We start from the raw sequence: 18,540 nt of genomic DNA on the forward strand, positions 1-18,540 counted from the left end.
TATCTCTGTATTTAAAAGATTTTCTTTTGTTTTCCATTTATACATTTGAATTCTTAAAAACTTTAACAATAAATGTACAGTATATCATTTTATCTTCATATATAGAATGATCCATATACAAAAATGACAAATATCCTTTATTGATCAGTTTAGTGAGATTCGGATTCAGGAGTCACAAGTTAATTGTGTGTGCCTTGACAAAGTGCAGGATTAACAGATTGTAAAAGTGGTGGCTGGTCCCTGTTTTCTTCTCTGTAAATATTTCATGGAATGTCTCCAAAACTACATTGACTATGTCCACTGGAGGAGGAGTGAAATGTAAAAGGCAAAAGGGGATGAAATAAGCAGCTAGCTCAGTCAGGCTGAGAATATCTGCATCGACCCCTCCCTTTATTTCTCTCTCATGCTCTCTCGCTCTTTGTTGCTCTCTCTTTCGCCCTCACAGTAGCACCTATTCATTTCTTCTCTCTCTCTCATTCCCTGTCTGGCCCACCCTCATTTATGGAAACCGCTCACTTAAAACTTAGAGGCGATTTGATTGGGTATCTTTTTTATTTCTTGGGCACTCAGCAAAGTCTCTTTCAGACACACACCCAGCAACACACACTATCTGGATAGAGTCCTACAGTTTGTGGTTGCCTCTTTGAATTTCCTGGACCATTTACTCTGAGGTAGGAGATGGACACAGACATAAGTGTCTCTGTGTGAGTGTCTACATGCATGATTGTATTTTAGGTGAAATGGTTCATGGTGATTTTACCATTTTGACACACTAGACTTGTAGATTGTAATAGTCATGCCATGAATCAAATTTGCTTGTAACTATGCAACTGTTTTGCTTGTAACTGTGCATGTGTGCCCTCCAGTTATATACTTTAGATCACTTTATTGTATGTGCTGTGCATCAGAGTTGGTCATGCATGGTCATGTAGCTGCACGGGTGAACATGTGCAAACTATACTGCTTTTGTTGTTGCTATTACACCACTTAATAACAAATATGTGTATAAACTTGTGAGTAAAGACATCATTATAGCTCTCAAGCATGAACGGGTACTATTCCATAAAGATATTAAAATAGCACTTGGGGTAATGTGATGTGTGCATTAAAATGATGTGTATACTTGCTTCTGTACAGTGCAGTTCAGGTTTTAATGTTGATCTTGCAGCTGTAGAGTCAGCAGTAACCTGCTATCTGAATTAGCTCAAGCCTATAAACTGTCACACAAATGTGTTCCTCCACCCCTGGCATCTAGACCTACACACAGAGCCACAAACAGACCACTATACTCCTTTCTCAGTATCATCCTTCGGGCATAGGCTTACCACTTATATCTTCCCCCCGCTATAAAATCTAATTACAACTTGTGGGTGGTCAAGATCATTTATTTGTGCAACATTAGTAATATCGACATCATCACCCAAGCGAGATCACTCCATGCTCCTAGTGGCAGACCATCACATCACATTAACCCTGAGCTTATTCCTTTATGGACCTCCAGAGTTGTTAAGCTGTTAAAATAGTATTCCCATCCTTAGCGCTCTTGGGTAATTATTTATGCAGAGCTGACATGACTTTTCCGTCACTGCACGATCAATTAACTTTGCATGCCTCTTCTATCTCACTCCAGAGCTGATGATACTTTTTTGTTTTTCCTACGGAATTGTTCACCTTTCCCAGTGGCTTCTGGTGAATTCCATATGGTTTATATACTTTACAACTTAGCACAGGTGCATCCATGGTTGTTCATGCGCAATGCTGTTCCAAAACATGAAGCTCTAAAGAGGTGCCAAACATGCCCTGTACAACTGTCTCAGAGCCACCTGACAATCAATGAAAAGACAAAAATACACAGCTTTATTGCCAGCCATGCATGAGGTGGGATACAGGCTGGAATTATCTTGAAAATTGTTTCCAGTGAATTTCATGAAAAGGTTTTACAACTTCATGCCAATTTTTCATATATAAACACAAACGTTTTATGTATAACGTTCAGGTGTATTCTGAGTGTATGCTTTTAGTTTAGGATATATCTTTATTTCTTTGTCATTAGTGTCTCCGCGGTCTGACTGTGAGGATTTCCCTGTCAGTTACGGCTCAAAAGATTCCATCCTCAGCCACAAAAACAGCTGGAGAAAGCAGAAAGGAAAAAACGGAAGAGAGAGGTACATACAATATTCCAGCTTTTTCAATGTAATCTATATTCAGTGCAGATGTACAGTATACTCCTGGAAAAAGAAATGTGCTAAGCACAAAATGGCAAAATATTAAGCTTTTAATGGTCTTAACAACAAATCATTGGTCAGAAAATTAGCAAGAATTAACCAAATGAACTTCTGAGACCTCCTATGCCACCATTTGCTACAGGGAAACAGGGCTATTCACTTATATAGTCTTCTTGTACACAAACAAACACATGTTTGGGTGTACAAAATTAAAATAAAGTAAAAATAAAATAATTAAAATTAAAAAATCATTAAAAGCTGTTCGTAAGTCTACCCACAAGGCTTAAACATGTAAAGAAATCAAAGGGTAAAGCTATCCCATACTAAGTTACTTTATCTATTTGTTTAATTCTTGCTCATTTCCTGACCAATGATTTGCTGTTAACCATTAAAAGCTTAATATTTTGTCATTTTGGGCTTGGCACATATTTTGTGAAGTGTATGGATGATTGACAAAAAAAAAAAAAAGGAAAATCTATTTACTCAAAAATTTGTTGGAATGAAAATCTAAGGGCAAAGCCAAATCTACATTAACAGATTAACATTAACAGATTATGAACGTGTATACTTAAGTATAAAAAAAAAAAACAATAAAAACAGTACTTAAGTAATAAGTAACAAATAAAGTATTTACACCCCTGGATAGACACTAGACTAAAAAAATGGTGTATACCTTTAATAATGTTAAAGCCATAATAAAATTAGGGCCCATGAATAGACACAATAGAAATCTATTGTCAAGACTGCAAATAGACAGTACACATGGAAGTCTTAATTTCCTTCTTTAGTCAGTACAATATCAATCTAAATTTTATGCAGACTGGCATGAGTATGAAGTGATCGAAAATTAAACTCTGAGATTTTGTCTGTTCCATGATCCGTCTTTGTGTGTCAATGAAGTACTCACATTAATTGTTTACGGCCATTACTAGTCGATTCTGCTTCCCTGCAGTGAATCACTTCTATTGAGTTTAAAATAAAAACACATGTGCAGGCTAATTGGACTATCAGTCATTATTGACTGACTAATCTGATGATATAACTAAAAAACCATAAGGTTTTGCACTCCAAACGATTTGCTTTTGAGTGTGTTGTTGTTTCTTGTACAGGCTTGGTACAGACAGGAGCAGCACTGGCAGCAGTGATAGGAAGCAGGTGACCTCGGCCCTAAACGGAAGAACAGCCATGCGCTGCTCCACGGTGCTGTGTATCCTGACAGCTGTGCTGGGCTACCTGGTCATGGGAGCACTGGTGTTCCACTACCTAGAGGCCCCGTATGAGAAAGGAATCCACATCCAACTTCTGGAAGCCCGGCGGGAATTCCTGGACAATTATACTTGTGTGAGCCCTGATATGCTCCAAGCCCTGATAGAGGTACAAGAAGAAAAAAAGCAGTTATTGCTATAAAATGAAGAATTTTTCTTTGTCATGTGCACAAAATGTATTGAAATGCTTATTGTGAGGCTCAGGTACGCTACAACTGTGCAATACAAAATATATATATAGTGCCCACCACTACTATTGGCACCCTAGGTAAATATGAGCAAAGAAGGCTGTTAAAAATTGGCTTCCTTGTTTAACCTTTTGATCTTTTGTTCAAAAACTTCACAAAAATACTCTGCTCTCATGGATATCAAACAATTACAAACAAAACATAGGTTTATGAAAATAAATATATTTGTTAAATATAGGTGTGAAACAATGATTGGCACCCTTTTAGTAAATACTGTGTGCTACCTCCCTTTGCCATGATAACAGCTCTGAGTCTTCTCTTATAATGCCTGATGAGGTTGGAAAATACATGGCAAGGGATCTGAGACCATTCCTCCATACAGAATCTCTCCAGATCCTTCAAATTTCAAGGTCCACACTGGTGGACCCTCTTCACCTCACCCCACATGTTTTCTATGGGTTTCAAGTCAGTAAATTGGGACGGCCATGGCAGGACACTGGGCAGAATTTTGTGGGGTCAGTAAACCATTTTTGTATTGATTTTGATGTATGTTTTGAATCATTGGCCTGCTGGAGGATCCAAACATGGCCCATTTTAATCTTCCTGGCAGAGGCAGTCAGGTTTTCATTTAATATCTGTTGATATTTGATAGAGCCCATGATGCCATGTATCCTAACAAAATGTCCAGGTCCTCTGGCAGAAAAACAGCCCCAAGACCCACCACCATATTTAACTGTGGACATGAGGTACTTTTCCATATGGCTACCTCTCTGTGTGTGCCAAAACCAAAAAGCTATTCTTGGCCAAAAAGCTCTATTTTGGTTTCATCTGACCATAGACCCCGATCCCATTTGAAGCTTCAGTAGTGTCTGGCAAATTGAAGATGCTTGAGTTTGTTTTTGGATGAGAGTAGAGGCTTTTTTCTTGAAACTCTTCTAAACCACTTGTGGTGATGTAGGTGTCAATTCATTCCAAGTTGATTCATAACATTTCAGCTTTACTGGAACTTTTTAATTATTGCCCTGATGGTGGAAATGGGCATTTTCAATGCTTCTGCTATTTTCTTATAGCCACTTCCCATTTTGTGAAGCTCAACATCCTTTTGCCGCACATCACAGCTATATTGCTTGGTCTTACCCATTGTTATGAATGGCTAAGTGAATTTTGCCTATGTGTTACCTCATATTGATACCCCTGTGAAACAGGAAGTCATGGTTGAACAAGTTCCTGTTCCTAGTCATCCAGGTGTACTTAAAAAAATGTAAAATATTGTGCCAATAATTGTTGCACATCTATATTCAACAAAGATTTTTTTTTATAAGCCTGTGTTGTGTTTGCAATTGTTTGATATCCATGAGAGCAGAGTATTTTTGTGAATTTTTTAATCAAAAGATCAAAAGGTTAAACAATAAAAACAATTTTTCACAGCCTACTTTGCTCATATTTACCAAGGGTGCCAAAATTAGTGAATGGCACTGTATATACCAGAAGAGAGAGGAAAGAGGGGGGAAAGAGATTATTTACAAATACAATATATACTGCATACAAAATATGCAGAATATATTGGTATGTATGTGTGCCTAGATAGTATAAAAGTAAAGTGCAGATCCTAACTGTAAACACTGGAATATGTGCAGTCACAGTATGTGAACAAGAGTGCAAAATGTAGTCAAATAAATAGTAGCTTCATGTGGTTGTAGTGTCTAAGCAGTCCACTATAGACATAGGAGAGTATTAAAAGAAGATGAAGCAGCAGTTCAAAGTAGCATTTAAAACATTTTTAATTTAATTTAATTCAATTCATTTACAAGATTGTACATTTTTTTATTACAAAATATGTAATTTTTAAAAACTCTGTTGAATGTTGATTTAACTGATTTAAGTGTGTCCTTTGTCCTTTTATGTCTTAATGGAATACCCAAACAGTAAATCTCAAAAATATATTTTATTCAGGTTTCAGAATTGTTTGAAAATGTTTGAGGATATATATTGTCAAATGTTTCATAGGTATATACAACTTAAAAGTTAACCTGCATCAACTTACTCGAGAAATAACTCTATAAAAACGCTATGCAGCCCTAACTTGCTGCTAATGCAATGAAATATTTGTCAACAATTGAGCTATTAATGTCATTTTATATTAAAATTTGCATACCACAGATAATGCACATTTCACATAATTTAATTGAATTTTAATAGTAGTGAATCGCTCCTGCATGTCATTGATCTTTCCTGCAGCTGAACACAAAAATTGCCCAAATGGTAAGACATTGTCTTGTCCCATCATGAGTAATGAAAAATATGTTCTACAAGATGACAGAATATTGGCACAGTAAGAGTAAATTTTCAGTGACCAATTTGCTCGGTTTGCTTCCAAACAACCAGTGGAATTTCATTAAGAGAAAAGCACTTTGAGCAGCAACTGTCCAAATCAGGAACTAGCCAGAAAGCCAGTTTAAAATTACCAACACTGCAAAATGTAAACACATAGTAAAATGAAGTCCGACTCTTAACAACAAATGCATTTGATGCATTGGTATATTCCATACTTTATGTGAAAACATTTTCACCTCATCATCAGACATGTTTGTTCATACAGTATGTGAGCGGAAGAAAAAATGTTGTGCTTGCATAATTTAATTTAAGGAACATTTATTCTAACAAACTTTATTACAGAGTATACAAGTAACAGGAGCTACTGGGGATTGGCTTGAATTCTAGTTGTTAGGTTAATATGATGATATTGACTCATAGATACAATACATTGCATATTATTAACTGCCAAAACAACCTTAGAATGTTATGTTGCTTTTTATACTTTGTATACATGAGTATACATTATTATTTCTCAAACTGATACCCAGTGAAAGTCTACGGGAGTCCATTTTCGAGATATCTCTACTCGAGTGTAAATAACAGCACTCCAAGCACTCGATAAAAAAGATTTTTTTCAAAAAACAATGAACAGTATAAAGTTAAAATATACTGAGCTGCCAATTTATCACATACACTTACCTTGTAGCTATAATTATTAGCCATTTTAACAGGTAAATCTGAAATATATGTCAACACCATTTATCCTGTTTAACATCACAAACCACAAATTATTTGTATCAGGTGCAGCAGTGTTGTGTTTTTTGTGTTTTTTTTTGTTTGGTTTTTTTTTTAACTATAAAAGTGCACCATATCAGGGCTACCTAATAAAATGGCCAATAAACATAAATGCAAGGTGGTATATACACAGTGTACAGAGCAGAAGGAATCAGATGCTGTTATGTTCAGTTTAAATTGGCTGCCAACTTTCATTCTTACAACCATGACATTTGTCCTAAGCTAATTAGAAAAAAGTAAAACTAAACTGATGGCTGATGATATTTTCATTGCCAAAATTTCAACACATGGTTACACAATGATGCCTTATACACAGTAATCTGATCAAGTGGAAGGAATGCCGGCTTGGTGTGTACATGGTTGCTGTCTAAACATACCAGCCGTATAAACTATTATTCTTTATGCCTCTGCAGAAGGTTACAGATGCCATTGGGGACGGGGTCGACCCAAAGAACAATGACACGTTCAGCAGCAGCTGGGACCTTGCCAGTGCTTTCTTCTTCTCTGGCACTATCATCACCACCATTGGTATGGCATTTCCACAAAGCTGCATGAGCCCTGCTCCCTTTTAACTCCCAGGCATTGGCCTGCTTCATGCATTGTATGGATTGTTCACCCTGCAAGTTCTCTATAAATATCAGGGCCTCAAATCACATAGCGTTTTCCTGTGGGCTCCAGGTTATGGGAACATCTCCCCAAAAACAGAGTGGGGAAAGCTGTTCTGTATCTGCTATGCCCTGGTGGGGATCCCCATGTTTGGGTTCCTGCTAGCTGGAGTAGGGGACCATTTAGGAACTGGGCTGAGGAAAGCTATTGCTAAGATAGAGAAGCTCTTTCTGGTGAGAGACTGAGATGATGATGATGATGATGATGATGATGATGATATTAATGACAAACATAACTGACTAAATTAGCATTTACTTTGTTTGCATGTATTTCATTACACATGCTTTATGAATTTTCTGGCTACTCTAAAAACATTTTCCTCTTAATTTTCTGTAATTTCTTGTTTCTATTCTGACGCCAACAGAAGTGGAGAGTGAGTGCCACTATTGTTCGTATCATCTCTGCTGTACTGTCTATCCTGCTGGGCTGTATACTCTTTGTCTTTGTGCCCACGCTGGTCTTCCAGGAGGTGGAGAGATGGTCCTTGTTGGAATCTGCCTACTTTGTAGTCATCACTCTCACCACTGTGGGCTTTGGGGACTATGTAGCAGGTACACTTCAAAGCCTCATTTCATCCATTATAATATTACTTACTGATATGAAAAACTGCATTGAAGCTGAATATCTCTCAAATAAAACAATGCAGGATAATACCAGTACATCAGAAAGGTGTGTGCATTGAAGGTGTCTTTGTTTCACAAGCAAATGCTGCGAAAAAGAAGAAAAGAATGTCTCCCTTTTCCAGTGCCTCAATATTTTTTGGCTAGTTTCAGATCTTTTGTGTGGTTTTTGGATTGTATTTTGGCTGGAAATTTAGCTGAAACCTAGCAACCCTGCTTGAGTATATTACAGTGGTGCTTGAACGTTTTTGAACCCTTTAGAATTTTCTACATTTCTGCATAAATATGACCTAAAACCTTATCAGATTTTCACACAAATCCTAAACGTAATGTAATATATGTAACATATTTTTACACATATTACATATTTTCTGGTTAGACCCCCTTGTGCAACAATAACTGCAAATAACATTTCTGTTCATTGTTGATCAGTCCTGCACATCGGCTTGGAGGAATTTCAGTACAGAGCAGCTTCAGAGCTGGGATGTTGGTGGGTTTCCTCATGTGATGTGTTTGCTTCAGGTCCTTCCACAGCATTTATATTGAATATCAGGACTTTGACTTGGCCATTCCAAAACATTAACTTTATTCTTTACCTTTATTTTTATCGTTTTTGGTATAATGACTTGCGTGCTTAAGGTTGTTGTCTTGCTGCATGGCCTACTTTCTCTTGAGATTCAGTTCATGGACAGATGTCCTAACGTTACCCTTTAGAATTCACTGGAATAATTCAGAATTCATTGTTCTGTCAATGATGACAAGTCATCCTGGCCCAGATGCAGAAAAACAGGCCCAAACTATGATACTACCACCACCGCCACCACCACCACCATGTTTCACAGATGGGATAAGGTTCTTATGCTGGAATGTAGTGCATTGCTTTCTCCAAACACTTTTCATTTAAACCATTTTCATTTTAGTCTCATCTATTCACAAAACATTTTTCCAATAGTTTCAGGCTTGTCCTTGTGATCTTTAGCAAGCTGTGCATGGGCAGCAATGTTATTTTTGGAGAGGAGTGGCTTTCTCGTTTCAACCCTGCCATGCACGCCATTGTTGTTCAGTGTTCTCCTGATGGTGGACTCATGAATATTAACATTAGACAATGTGAGAGAGGCCTTTAGTTCAGGGGAGGGCAATCTTATCTGGAAAGAGCCGGTGTGGGTGCAGGTTTTCATTCCAACCAAGCAGGAGGCACACCTGATTCCACCTGTTTAATCAGTTGATCTTGGCTTTCAATAGATTCAAGTGTGGCTTCTGCTTGGTTGGAATGAAAATCTGCACCCACACCGGCCCTTTCCGGATAAGATTTCCCACTCCTGCTTTAGTTGCTTAGAAGTTACCCTGGGTTCCTTTGTGACCTCAATGACTATTACACGTCTTGCTCTCGCAGTGATCTTTGTTGGTCAACCACTCCTGGGGAGGGTAACAATGATCTTGAATTTCCTCCATTTGTACACAATCTGTCTGACTGTGGATTGGTGGAGTCCAAACTCTTTAGAGATGGTTTTGTACACTTTTTCAGCCTGATGAGCATCAACAGTTCTTTTACTGAGGTCCTCAGAAATCTCTTTTGTTCATGCCATGATACACTTCCAAAAACATGTGTTGTGAAGATCAGACTTTGATATATCCCTGTTTTTTAAATAAAACAGGGTGCTCACTCACACCTGGTTGTCATCCCATTGATTGAAAAAATCTGACTCTCATTTCACCTTCAAATTAACTGTTAATCCTAGAGTTCACATACTTTTGCCACTCACAGATTTGTCACATTGTATCATTTTCCTCAATCAGTAAATGAACAAGTATAATATTTTTGTCTCATTTATTTAATTGGGTTCTCTCTGTCTATTTTTAGGACTTGTGTGAAAATCTGATGATGATTTAGGTCATATTTATACAGATATATCGAAAATTCTAAAGGGTTCACAAACTTTCACGCACCACTGTAGCTCTTCTGTGTGCATCTCACATACTGCAATGTGAAACACAACTGCTGTACTGAACACAGTTCAAGCAAGGAACATTAAATCTGCTCAGAATGAGCTGCTAGGCTGTATGCTGGATGGCTGTCTGTTGTTGATTCTCAACTGCTTATTACAGAGTTACCTTAAAAATTCATTAGATAGAAGCCTATAGAATAAATTAATTGTGCCTCCACTACGGCTGCTCCTAACGCCATACAGACTTCATATAAATCCATAATGAACTTTTTCACAATATCTGTTGTTACCCAGATGAGGATGGGTTCCCTTCTGAGTCGGGTTCCTCTCAAGGTTTCTTCCTCTTAAAACATCTTAGGGAGTTTTTCCTTTCCACCGTCGCCACTCAGTGGCTTGCTCAGTTGGGATAAATTCACACCTTTAATATCTGTATACCGTGTTGATATTTCTGTAAAGCTGCTTTGAGACAATGTCTATTGTAAAAAGCGCTATACAAATAAAATTGAATTGAATTGAATTGAATTGATAGCCTCTCAAATAAATATTTTGAGGCTATGTCATTTTTAATGTTGTCCTACCAATTTAAAATGTAAAGTCACAAGCCACTGCTGGTTATTTATATGACCATGTCTGGCTTTATTCCCCCTTGGAGGACTATGTGGATATCCACAGCTAACTCTTCAGTAGTTAGCTGTTAGTATATTTAGCCTACTATAAGTCATTTAATTGCTTTAAACCTCTGCGTAGGTGATGGAGGAGCTAAGGGCACAGACCACTGGTATAAACCTCTGGTGTGGTTCTGGATCTTACTTGGATTGGCTTACTTTGCCTCCATCCTCACCATGATTGGGAACTGGCTACGAGTCCTTTCCAGAAAAACGCGTGCTGAAGTAAGTTTTAGTTTTGCAATTACATGCCTACACTGACATCTCATCACTTCCTTTTAGAGCTTATGTTATTCATCATCCTTATGAGAATGGTAGATGATGGTATGTTGAAACAATTGGAATTCTTGCCTTAGCTCTGTAGGGATCTACCACATACAGTGCCTTGAATAAATATTCACCCCCTTGAACTTTTCTATATTTTCTAGTGTTACAGCCTGGAACATATGGACTAGCCCATAATATTGAAGTGGGGAAAGATCAGTGTGCAAATTTATGTACTTTTTTATTTAAAAAAATATATAAAAGTTTTGATTACATAAGTATTCATCCTCGGTTGCTGTGAATGGTGTTGCTTCACTGACTAATACCGTCTTTACTTGATCACTTTTTTTTTTTAGTTTTGGTGGTCGGCCTCCTCAGCGCAGAGCTGTGGCTATATTGTGTGCCATATTCTTTAAATTTTTTATATTAATGGATTTAATGGTGCTCCATGGGATGTTAAAATATTGATATATTGTTTATAACCAAACCCTGGTTGGTTTTTGTTCTAGACTTGTTTTGATAGCTCCTTAGTCTTCATGATGCTGTGTATTTATGTTGAGAACATTTGACACTTTAATTGCACACAGATTGACTCCATTCCAACTAATTATGTAACTTTTAATGGCAGCTGGTTGCACCGGAATTAATTTAGGGCAATTACAGTTTTTACTTTTTTAGTTGTAAATATGTTTGCAATTATTTGATTTTCCAAGTCTCTAAACTGTGGGCAATTTTGTGTAAATTCATGATATATAATCCCAATTACGTCCATTTCATTTACAGGTTGTAACACTACAAAATGGGGAAAAGCTCAATAGGGGGTTAATACTTATGCAAGGTACTGTATAAACCTGTCAAATATCTATATACAAGTTATATTTTTTACTTGCCAGGACATAATATATAATTTAATGGAAACAAATGAAATTTCTTTTCAGTCACTGGCACCCTACAACTTTCCTCTTATTGTACGTGGTAGATTATTGATCTTATGCCAGTATGTACTTCAGATGGAGTTTACCACTCACTTTGGATTGTTTCCAGATCAATCTGACTCCAAACCAGTCCTTATCTTGCCTGGTGCTATATTGTCTACTATCTGTAGAATAAAAACAATGCACATGTAACTTTGTTCCCCTTTTGCAGATGGAAGAGCTCAGAGCACATGCCACTGACTGGACCCAGAACATCCAGAACATGTCTGTGGACTTCCGCATTGCTGGCAAACTGGATGACCCATTTAAGCGCAGACGGCGAAAACGTCGCCATGGCCAGCGCAGTCATGGAACCAGCCAAAGTGTTCCAGGCAATAACGGACCAGGAGAAACCAGGAGACGAGAGAACGGATATTATGATGACCAATCTGAATCTGGGTCCTCTTCATACTCATATACATCCAATGAATCAGACTCGGAATCTGAGACAAGCTCAGAGGCAACTCAGACGGAGCAAGTGCCAGACATGATCGGTAGGAAAGAAATAACAGACCCCACATTCTCACAACCACTGGATTACTTTGGAGAAAATCTAGCCTATATTGATGAGTCCTCAGATGCTGTTAGCGGCAAGCTTCACGTGGACCCACTCCTGGACAGGCATGACTCCAAAACGGCTGCAATGCACAAGGCTAAGAGGAGACGTCCCAGGAGACCAGCAGGAAAGAAAACACCCAAAACTAGCCCCTCTAAGCAGCAGCACACAGCGCCCAATGGAGGAATTCTAATAACACCACCTAATAACACCCCACCTGCTTCACCACAGCCTTAATGTGTCCAATGTGAGGGAAAAGTGCTCCCTCAGAAGTGCATTTTAGGGTTGGTTGGAAAGACTTCACTAGTTTATGCTTCCCTTATGGTGAATGTCTTCATGCCTGATTTAGCACAAGAATGAGAGAAGCAGAATTAGACTATTTTTTGGTCAGCATGTGACTTAGGTGGGAGATCAGTCATCACGTGTGCTTACAGACACCTAAACAAAGCTCTTAGCTCCATCTGCTGGCTATTCTTGGAGCTGCAGCTGGATTGCCTGTGTGATTCGTTAGAGCAAATTCAGCTCTTGTCATGGTGGCCTTCAGCCTGCTTTAGTGCTCTTTACAATAATTTCTTAATTAAAACGACCTGACTGTAATACACACCCAAACATTCTCTGACTTTACATTCTGATGCCTTTTATTGACCCAGGAGTTCGGCCCTTGTGCCTTTTATGCCCCCCCATTTGATCATTTTTAAAATGGACCCAGGAAAAGATGGCTACATTTATCAGCGATTACATTTTGAAACTCGTTTTAAAATGAATCTAAATATTGTGTGTGTATCTGACAGTGAGTCCGTTTGTATATACGTTACTGAGGTTATTGATTTATTGGCATTTTTGTTTAACCCCATAAACACAGGGTTTCTGCTTTTATTATTTTTTATTATCTATGCACTTAATATGCTAGTTGTAAGTTTTGCCCACTGAAATTGTCTGTAGTTATGAATAGAAGGCTCCTAAAATGTGATCTAAAAAACAAAAACAAATAATCAATAAGAACAGATTACATAAATCATTTTACATGATCACGTCTTATTGTGCACATTCAGAAGCCAACATCATTGATGAAGAAGTATGCAAGCTTCCATGGTAACAGGTGACTAGAGTTTATGTAGAGCCACTGTTTGGAGGTGTGCGAAAAAAAAGCAGTAAAATTCAATAGGTGTTAGAGGAAACATGGTTAAAGCTTTCAAAGGGATTTCTTGTGCATCTATCAGCCCACAGAGGACACAAGGGGGAGGGGGGGAATGCTACACTTCACTGAAAACCTCTTCAGTAAATAGATAACTGTTGGATCCTTTGGAGTATGTACACAATATGTTGCTTGTACAAAATAAACTGCAAATGTCATACCAACAGCAAACCCTCATTTCAGCACGGCAAGCTGCACTTCGGAGAGAGGCACTGTACCATGACAGACCCTGAGCACTGACTGCATCTGGGAAATACAAAGACAAAAAATTTACTGTATAAATGTGTAAATGTATAATGACAGTAAAGTCTGTCTTTCTTTCTGTCTTTTCTTTACCATGGCACTGTTTAAGTCTTGATTCTGTTTGGTCAGTAAGCACTGATTAATTTCTACAATTCACAGGTTCAGATTAATCGACTCATTCTAATATGCTATCATTTCTATAGTAACAACTTACGCAGGGGCTTTCATGGTGGATGCTTGACAAAAACCATTAAAAACAGGTACTGATATGGTTTTTCTGAGGAGATTTTCTGTGTTTATGTTTTTGGAAGGAGTCTCCAGTGTCAGTGAATTGTAACATTAAGAGGTAAAGCTGTAACTTTAAGGTGTATAACAAGACTTCAGGACAGAGGACTTTCAAAGCAGTTTCTCTGTGTCAGGACTGGTTGAGGTGTTTTTTGTCTTATTAACTTCAAAAAAATAAAAAAAGAGTGGCTAGTGAGGGAATGACTGTTTATAGTGACTGTTATAACTTAAGTTATAAAGACGTTCCACAGCATTATACAACTATATACAGATAAAACGCACAACGTGTTTCATTCTTATTTTTAAAAAAAGAAATAAAATATTGTTAGTGCTGGCAAATTCCTGTTGTATAAGAGGAAAGGAAGGAGAGGAAAATAACCCATGTTAGGGTGGTAACACATCACACTGTCATGGTTGTGCTGAATACGGCTCAGAACTACACTACCCAGCAGCCCCAGCATGTCACATGACCATGTCACATGTTTCACTGATCTCACATACCTATTTTGTGTTATTCCTAATAAGCGCCCCATTTAAGTTCTGGTTTCTGTGTTTTTCATTGTCAAGCTTTTGTTGTTGTATTCGTGTGTTGTCGTTTCTGCCACAGTATCACTCATAGTTTGTATGTTTTTTGCTTCGTTCATGTTCATGTGTATTGTCCTTTTTTTCAGGTCCTCGTTTTTTTTTTTAGGACTTTACTTAATAATTATCTGCACTTGCATCCATCTTTGTCTCCCAAACCTGACACATACCACCCTGACATTGATTACTTTCCTATAACAGCATGCTCTACTGTTTTATTCCTTACTTATACTTGACTCATACTTATACTATGACAATAATCATTAGATCACCTTAGGAGCCATATATGCAGAAATCCATATAATTCCAAAGGCTTCATGAACATTTACCTCACGACAAAAGATCTGAATCTTTATTTATTCATTAAAGTAGACATTTATATGATGAACTGAAAGATTAACAAATTGGATAGATTAGTCCATCAATATTTCATGTTAGAACACAGTAAACCCATACTGTTGTGCCTCAATCTCTTTTCTAGCTGTTTAACATAAATACAGCAGAATCGTTGAACTGAGTTGTTGATTTCAAAAATTTAATTTAATTCAGTGATTTTTTTTCTAAAAATGTATGAATTCTTTTCATAATGTTAATCAACTTGAAAATATGTGCTTCCAGTATATATTCATGATACAGATCAAGCTTGTTGATCCTCTGAATGTTGATTTTTGACTCTTTTTCTGCACTGAGGAGTCAGGAATGATAATGCTTGTGTCCTTCTTGGGTTAGTAAAGCTAGTTTAAATGGAGAATCTTGTACTAGACGACTGGTTTGAAGGAGAATGCACTTTATCATCTTTAAACAGCATGGTTTTATATGAGGAAAAACAAGTTTACAATTTAACTGTCCGTAATGCATGACAAAAGTATAGGTTTGGATAGTTGGGTTGTTGGTGTCCTTCTTTTGGAAGTTTCTGATAAATTAAAAATAACTTAATTTTTCATCAGAATCCAAATACCTGCTAAGTGATCATATTTCCTGTAATAAAATGTTTTCTCTGAACACATCTTTTTGTTTGTAGTGGTCATCTTTTGGACTGTGGTGCCGGCTGATGCAGACATAGTGGTAGCTGTGTATGTGTGTGTGTGTGTGTGTGTGTGTGTTGGTGTGTGTGTGTGTGTGTGCTTGAATGACTTTGTGATAAACATGGCCTGGCACATCCAGAGATACCTGCTGTTTCCCTCTGCCCAAGTCAGACCAGCACCTATTCACACTGTGCATTCTGCACTGAATCAATGATTCCCGTCTTTATCGCAGCTAAACTCACCGATTTTTTCTGTCTCTCATAGTTGGTCTTAGTGCTTAATGGCACAAAGCAAGCAGATCCTCAATGATTTCCTTCTGTCATCTACAAATACTTTCCACCTACAGTACCTAGTAGCACATTGTACTTCCTTTGGCCTCCAGAGCAGTATTCAACAACATTCTAAATGCCTTAAGGTCAGCTCATGTGGGATTAGTTTCACCTGGGGTTAATTTTACAGGGCGTTTTATAGACTGGATTAAAATCACAGAGTAGCTCTGGAAATGATTGCATTACCCAATCTATACCAATATTAAACTAGTCCTGTCTGAATAGCCCATTAGTGCAAGTATGTTGTACCATGCAGAAATGATTATGCTATTCTGAAATTGGACTTATTGTGAACAGTCCTTTCTGTCTCATCACAAAGATGGTTGATATGGTTGAAATCCATGGACCCTATAGGCCAAAGGAAGCAATACAATCTCAATGTCACGTTCTATAATCTGTTCAATCACAATCATGGATGAGCAGTATGGCAATATGATAAGAGTATCATGATAAAATAAGACTTTTTGTATTGCAGATATTAATGTTGTAAATACAGTTATAATAGTTCATCACAGTGTCAAGTAGCTGATAGGATGCTCATCATTTTCCTTCCTGTATTACATTTTTATGGACCTGAAATAAAAATAACACTAAAACCATTGTTATTTGTGGCTTTTTATGTGACATAGACCTAAATATTATGATACATACTATAGATGTAATGTGCATAGTGGGTATAAATACATCTCTGTGATATTGTGTATTAACATGCTGAAAGCGTCCATCCCAATGCTGATTAACTGTAGCTACAAATGGACAAAGTTTGTCAGGAATGATGTTCAGACAGGCTTTGCCATTCAAACATTCCTCAATGGGTATCAAGAGCAAGGAGAATTTTTCCCACATTATCACACTACCACTACTGGCTTTACACCAAACAAGATGATTCCATGGATTTAAGCCAGTTTTGTTTGTGCCAAAGTCTGATGCAAGAAGATCCTGGATTTTTCCAACCAGGCAATTTTTTTTCTACTCCCCAAAGATTCAGTTGTGAGGGTTCTGTTCTCAACAAAGAAAAACTTACTTTATTTTATTTAACCATCCACATAATCCTTTTCTTTGGAAAAATAAGAACAGTAAGGACTTTGTTGGAAAAATATTGCAAATATATAACATATAGAGCATATTACATTTTTGAACAATTAAAACCTTAATGAGAGAGGAAGAGAGAAATGAAAGAACAGAAGTAGAGAAATGGAAGAGAGGGGGGAGTAAGAAGAATAAAAAGAGGAGAGAAGAAAGAAAAAATGACTAGGCCCCATGTCCCAACAGTTGGGAGATCGCAAGTTTGAAGTGATCGGAAGTTTACCAGAGCAAAATTGGCCAGGCTTTCTGGGTGGGAAGGATGGTATTACTATCTCTCCCATATTCCATGTCACAGTGACACTAGTCATTCATGGGTATGTGTGAGATCAGGTAGAGCTCAGAAGAGGGAGGATAGCACTTTCCTTACAGTGTGTTACACTGCCCTGTGATGCAGCATGAGCAGCAGTTTGAAATGTTGGCTTGCTTCATGTGTCTTGGACAAAGCATTTGTTAGCCTTCACCCTCCTGACTAGTAGATATTGTATGATAGTGGAGAGATGGCTGGTGAGTAGAAATTAGCAGGTGACCAAATTGGGCAGAAACAGTGTGGAAAATAATTGAAACAATAATGAACATTTTTGTGAAGTTAAATGTGTACCTAATTAACTGGCAACTCAAGGTATAACAGCCCAACATTTCTGAGCTTAAAGTGATTCAGTGTAAATGGGAGTCAGGCAGGACATGGTGTCCCTGCATTCACAGAATAAACAGCTCTTTCACTACTACAGAAGCATTTTTATGGGATCAAAAACAATTCAGAATTGGACAGCTGCTATTAGTTTCATCAAATACCTTGTATATTGACTATGTACTTTGTTTTTAGTTGTGACATATGTTATGTTTTTGCCTTATTTTTCATCAAGTGTCTGACTGTATATATACATATACAGTATCTCACAAAAGTGAGTATACCCCTCACATTTTTGTAAATATTTGATTATATCTTTTCATGTGACAACACTGAAGAAATGACACTTTGCTACAATGTAAAGTAGTGAGTGTACAGCTTGTGTAACAGTGTAAATTTGCTGTACCCTCAAAATAACTCAACACACAGCCATTAATGTCTAAACCGCTGGCAACAAAAGTGAGTACACCCCTAAGTGAAAATGTCCAAATTAGGCCCAATTAGCTATTTTCCCTCCCCGCTGTCATGTGACTTGTTAGTGTTACAAGGTCTCAGGTGTGAATGGGGAGCTGGTGTGTTAAATTTGGTGTCATCGCTCTCACACTCCCTCATACTAGTCACTGGAGGTTCAACATAGCACCTCATGGCAAAGAACTCTCTGAGGACCTGAAAAAAAGAATTGTTGCT

At 37.6% G+C, this 18,540-nt stretch overlaps 1 protein-coding gene across 1 annotated transcript; it reads left to right on the top strand.

Annotated features, from left to right (window-relative positions):
• Positions 1-15,797, top strand: LOC108278513 (potassium channel subfamily K member 4). Its single transcript, XM_017491945.3, has 8 exons — positions 1-671; positions 2,054-2,165; positions 3,335-3,599; positions 7,203-7,317; positions 7,468-7,628; positions 7,820-8,006; positions 10,769-10,911; positions 12,097-15,797. Exons 3-8 carry the CDS (start codon positions 3,411-3,413, stop codon positions 12,715-12,717), a joined length of 1,416 nt encoding a protein of 471 aa, XP_017347434.1. The 5' UTR covers positions 1-671; positions 2,054-2,165; positions 3,335-3,410; the 3' UTR covers positions 12,718-15,797.
• Positions 15,798-18,540: the final 2,743 nt, after the last annotated feature.

Source organism: Ictalurus punctatus, chromosome 18 (assembly GCF_001660625.3).
Source record: "Ictalurus punctatus breed USDA103 chromosome 18, Coco_2.0, whole genome shotgun sequence".
In the NCBI taxonomy this organism is placed as follows: Eukaryota; Metazoa; Chordata; class Actinopteri; order Siluriformes; family Ictaluridae; genus Ictalurus; species Ictalurus punctatus.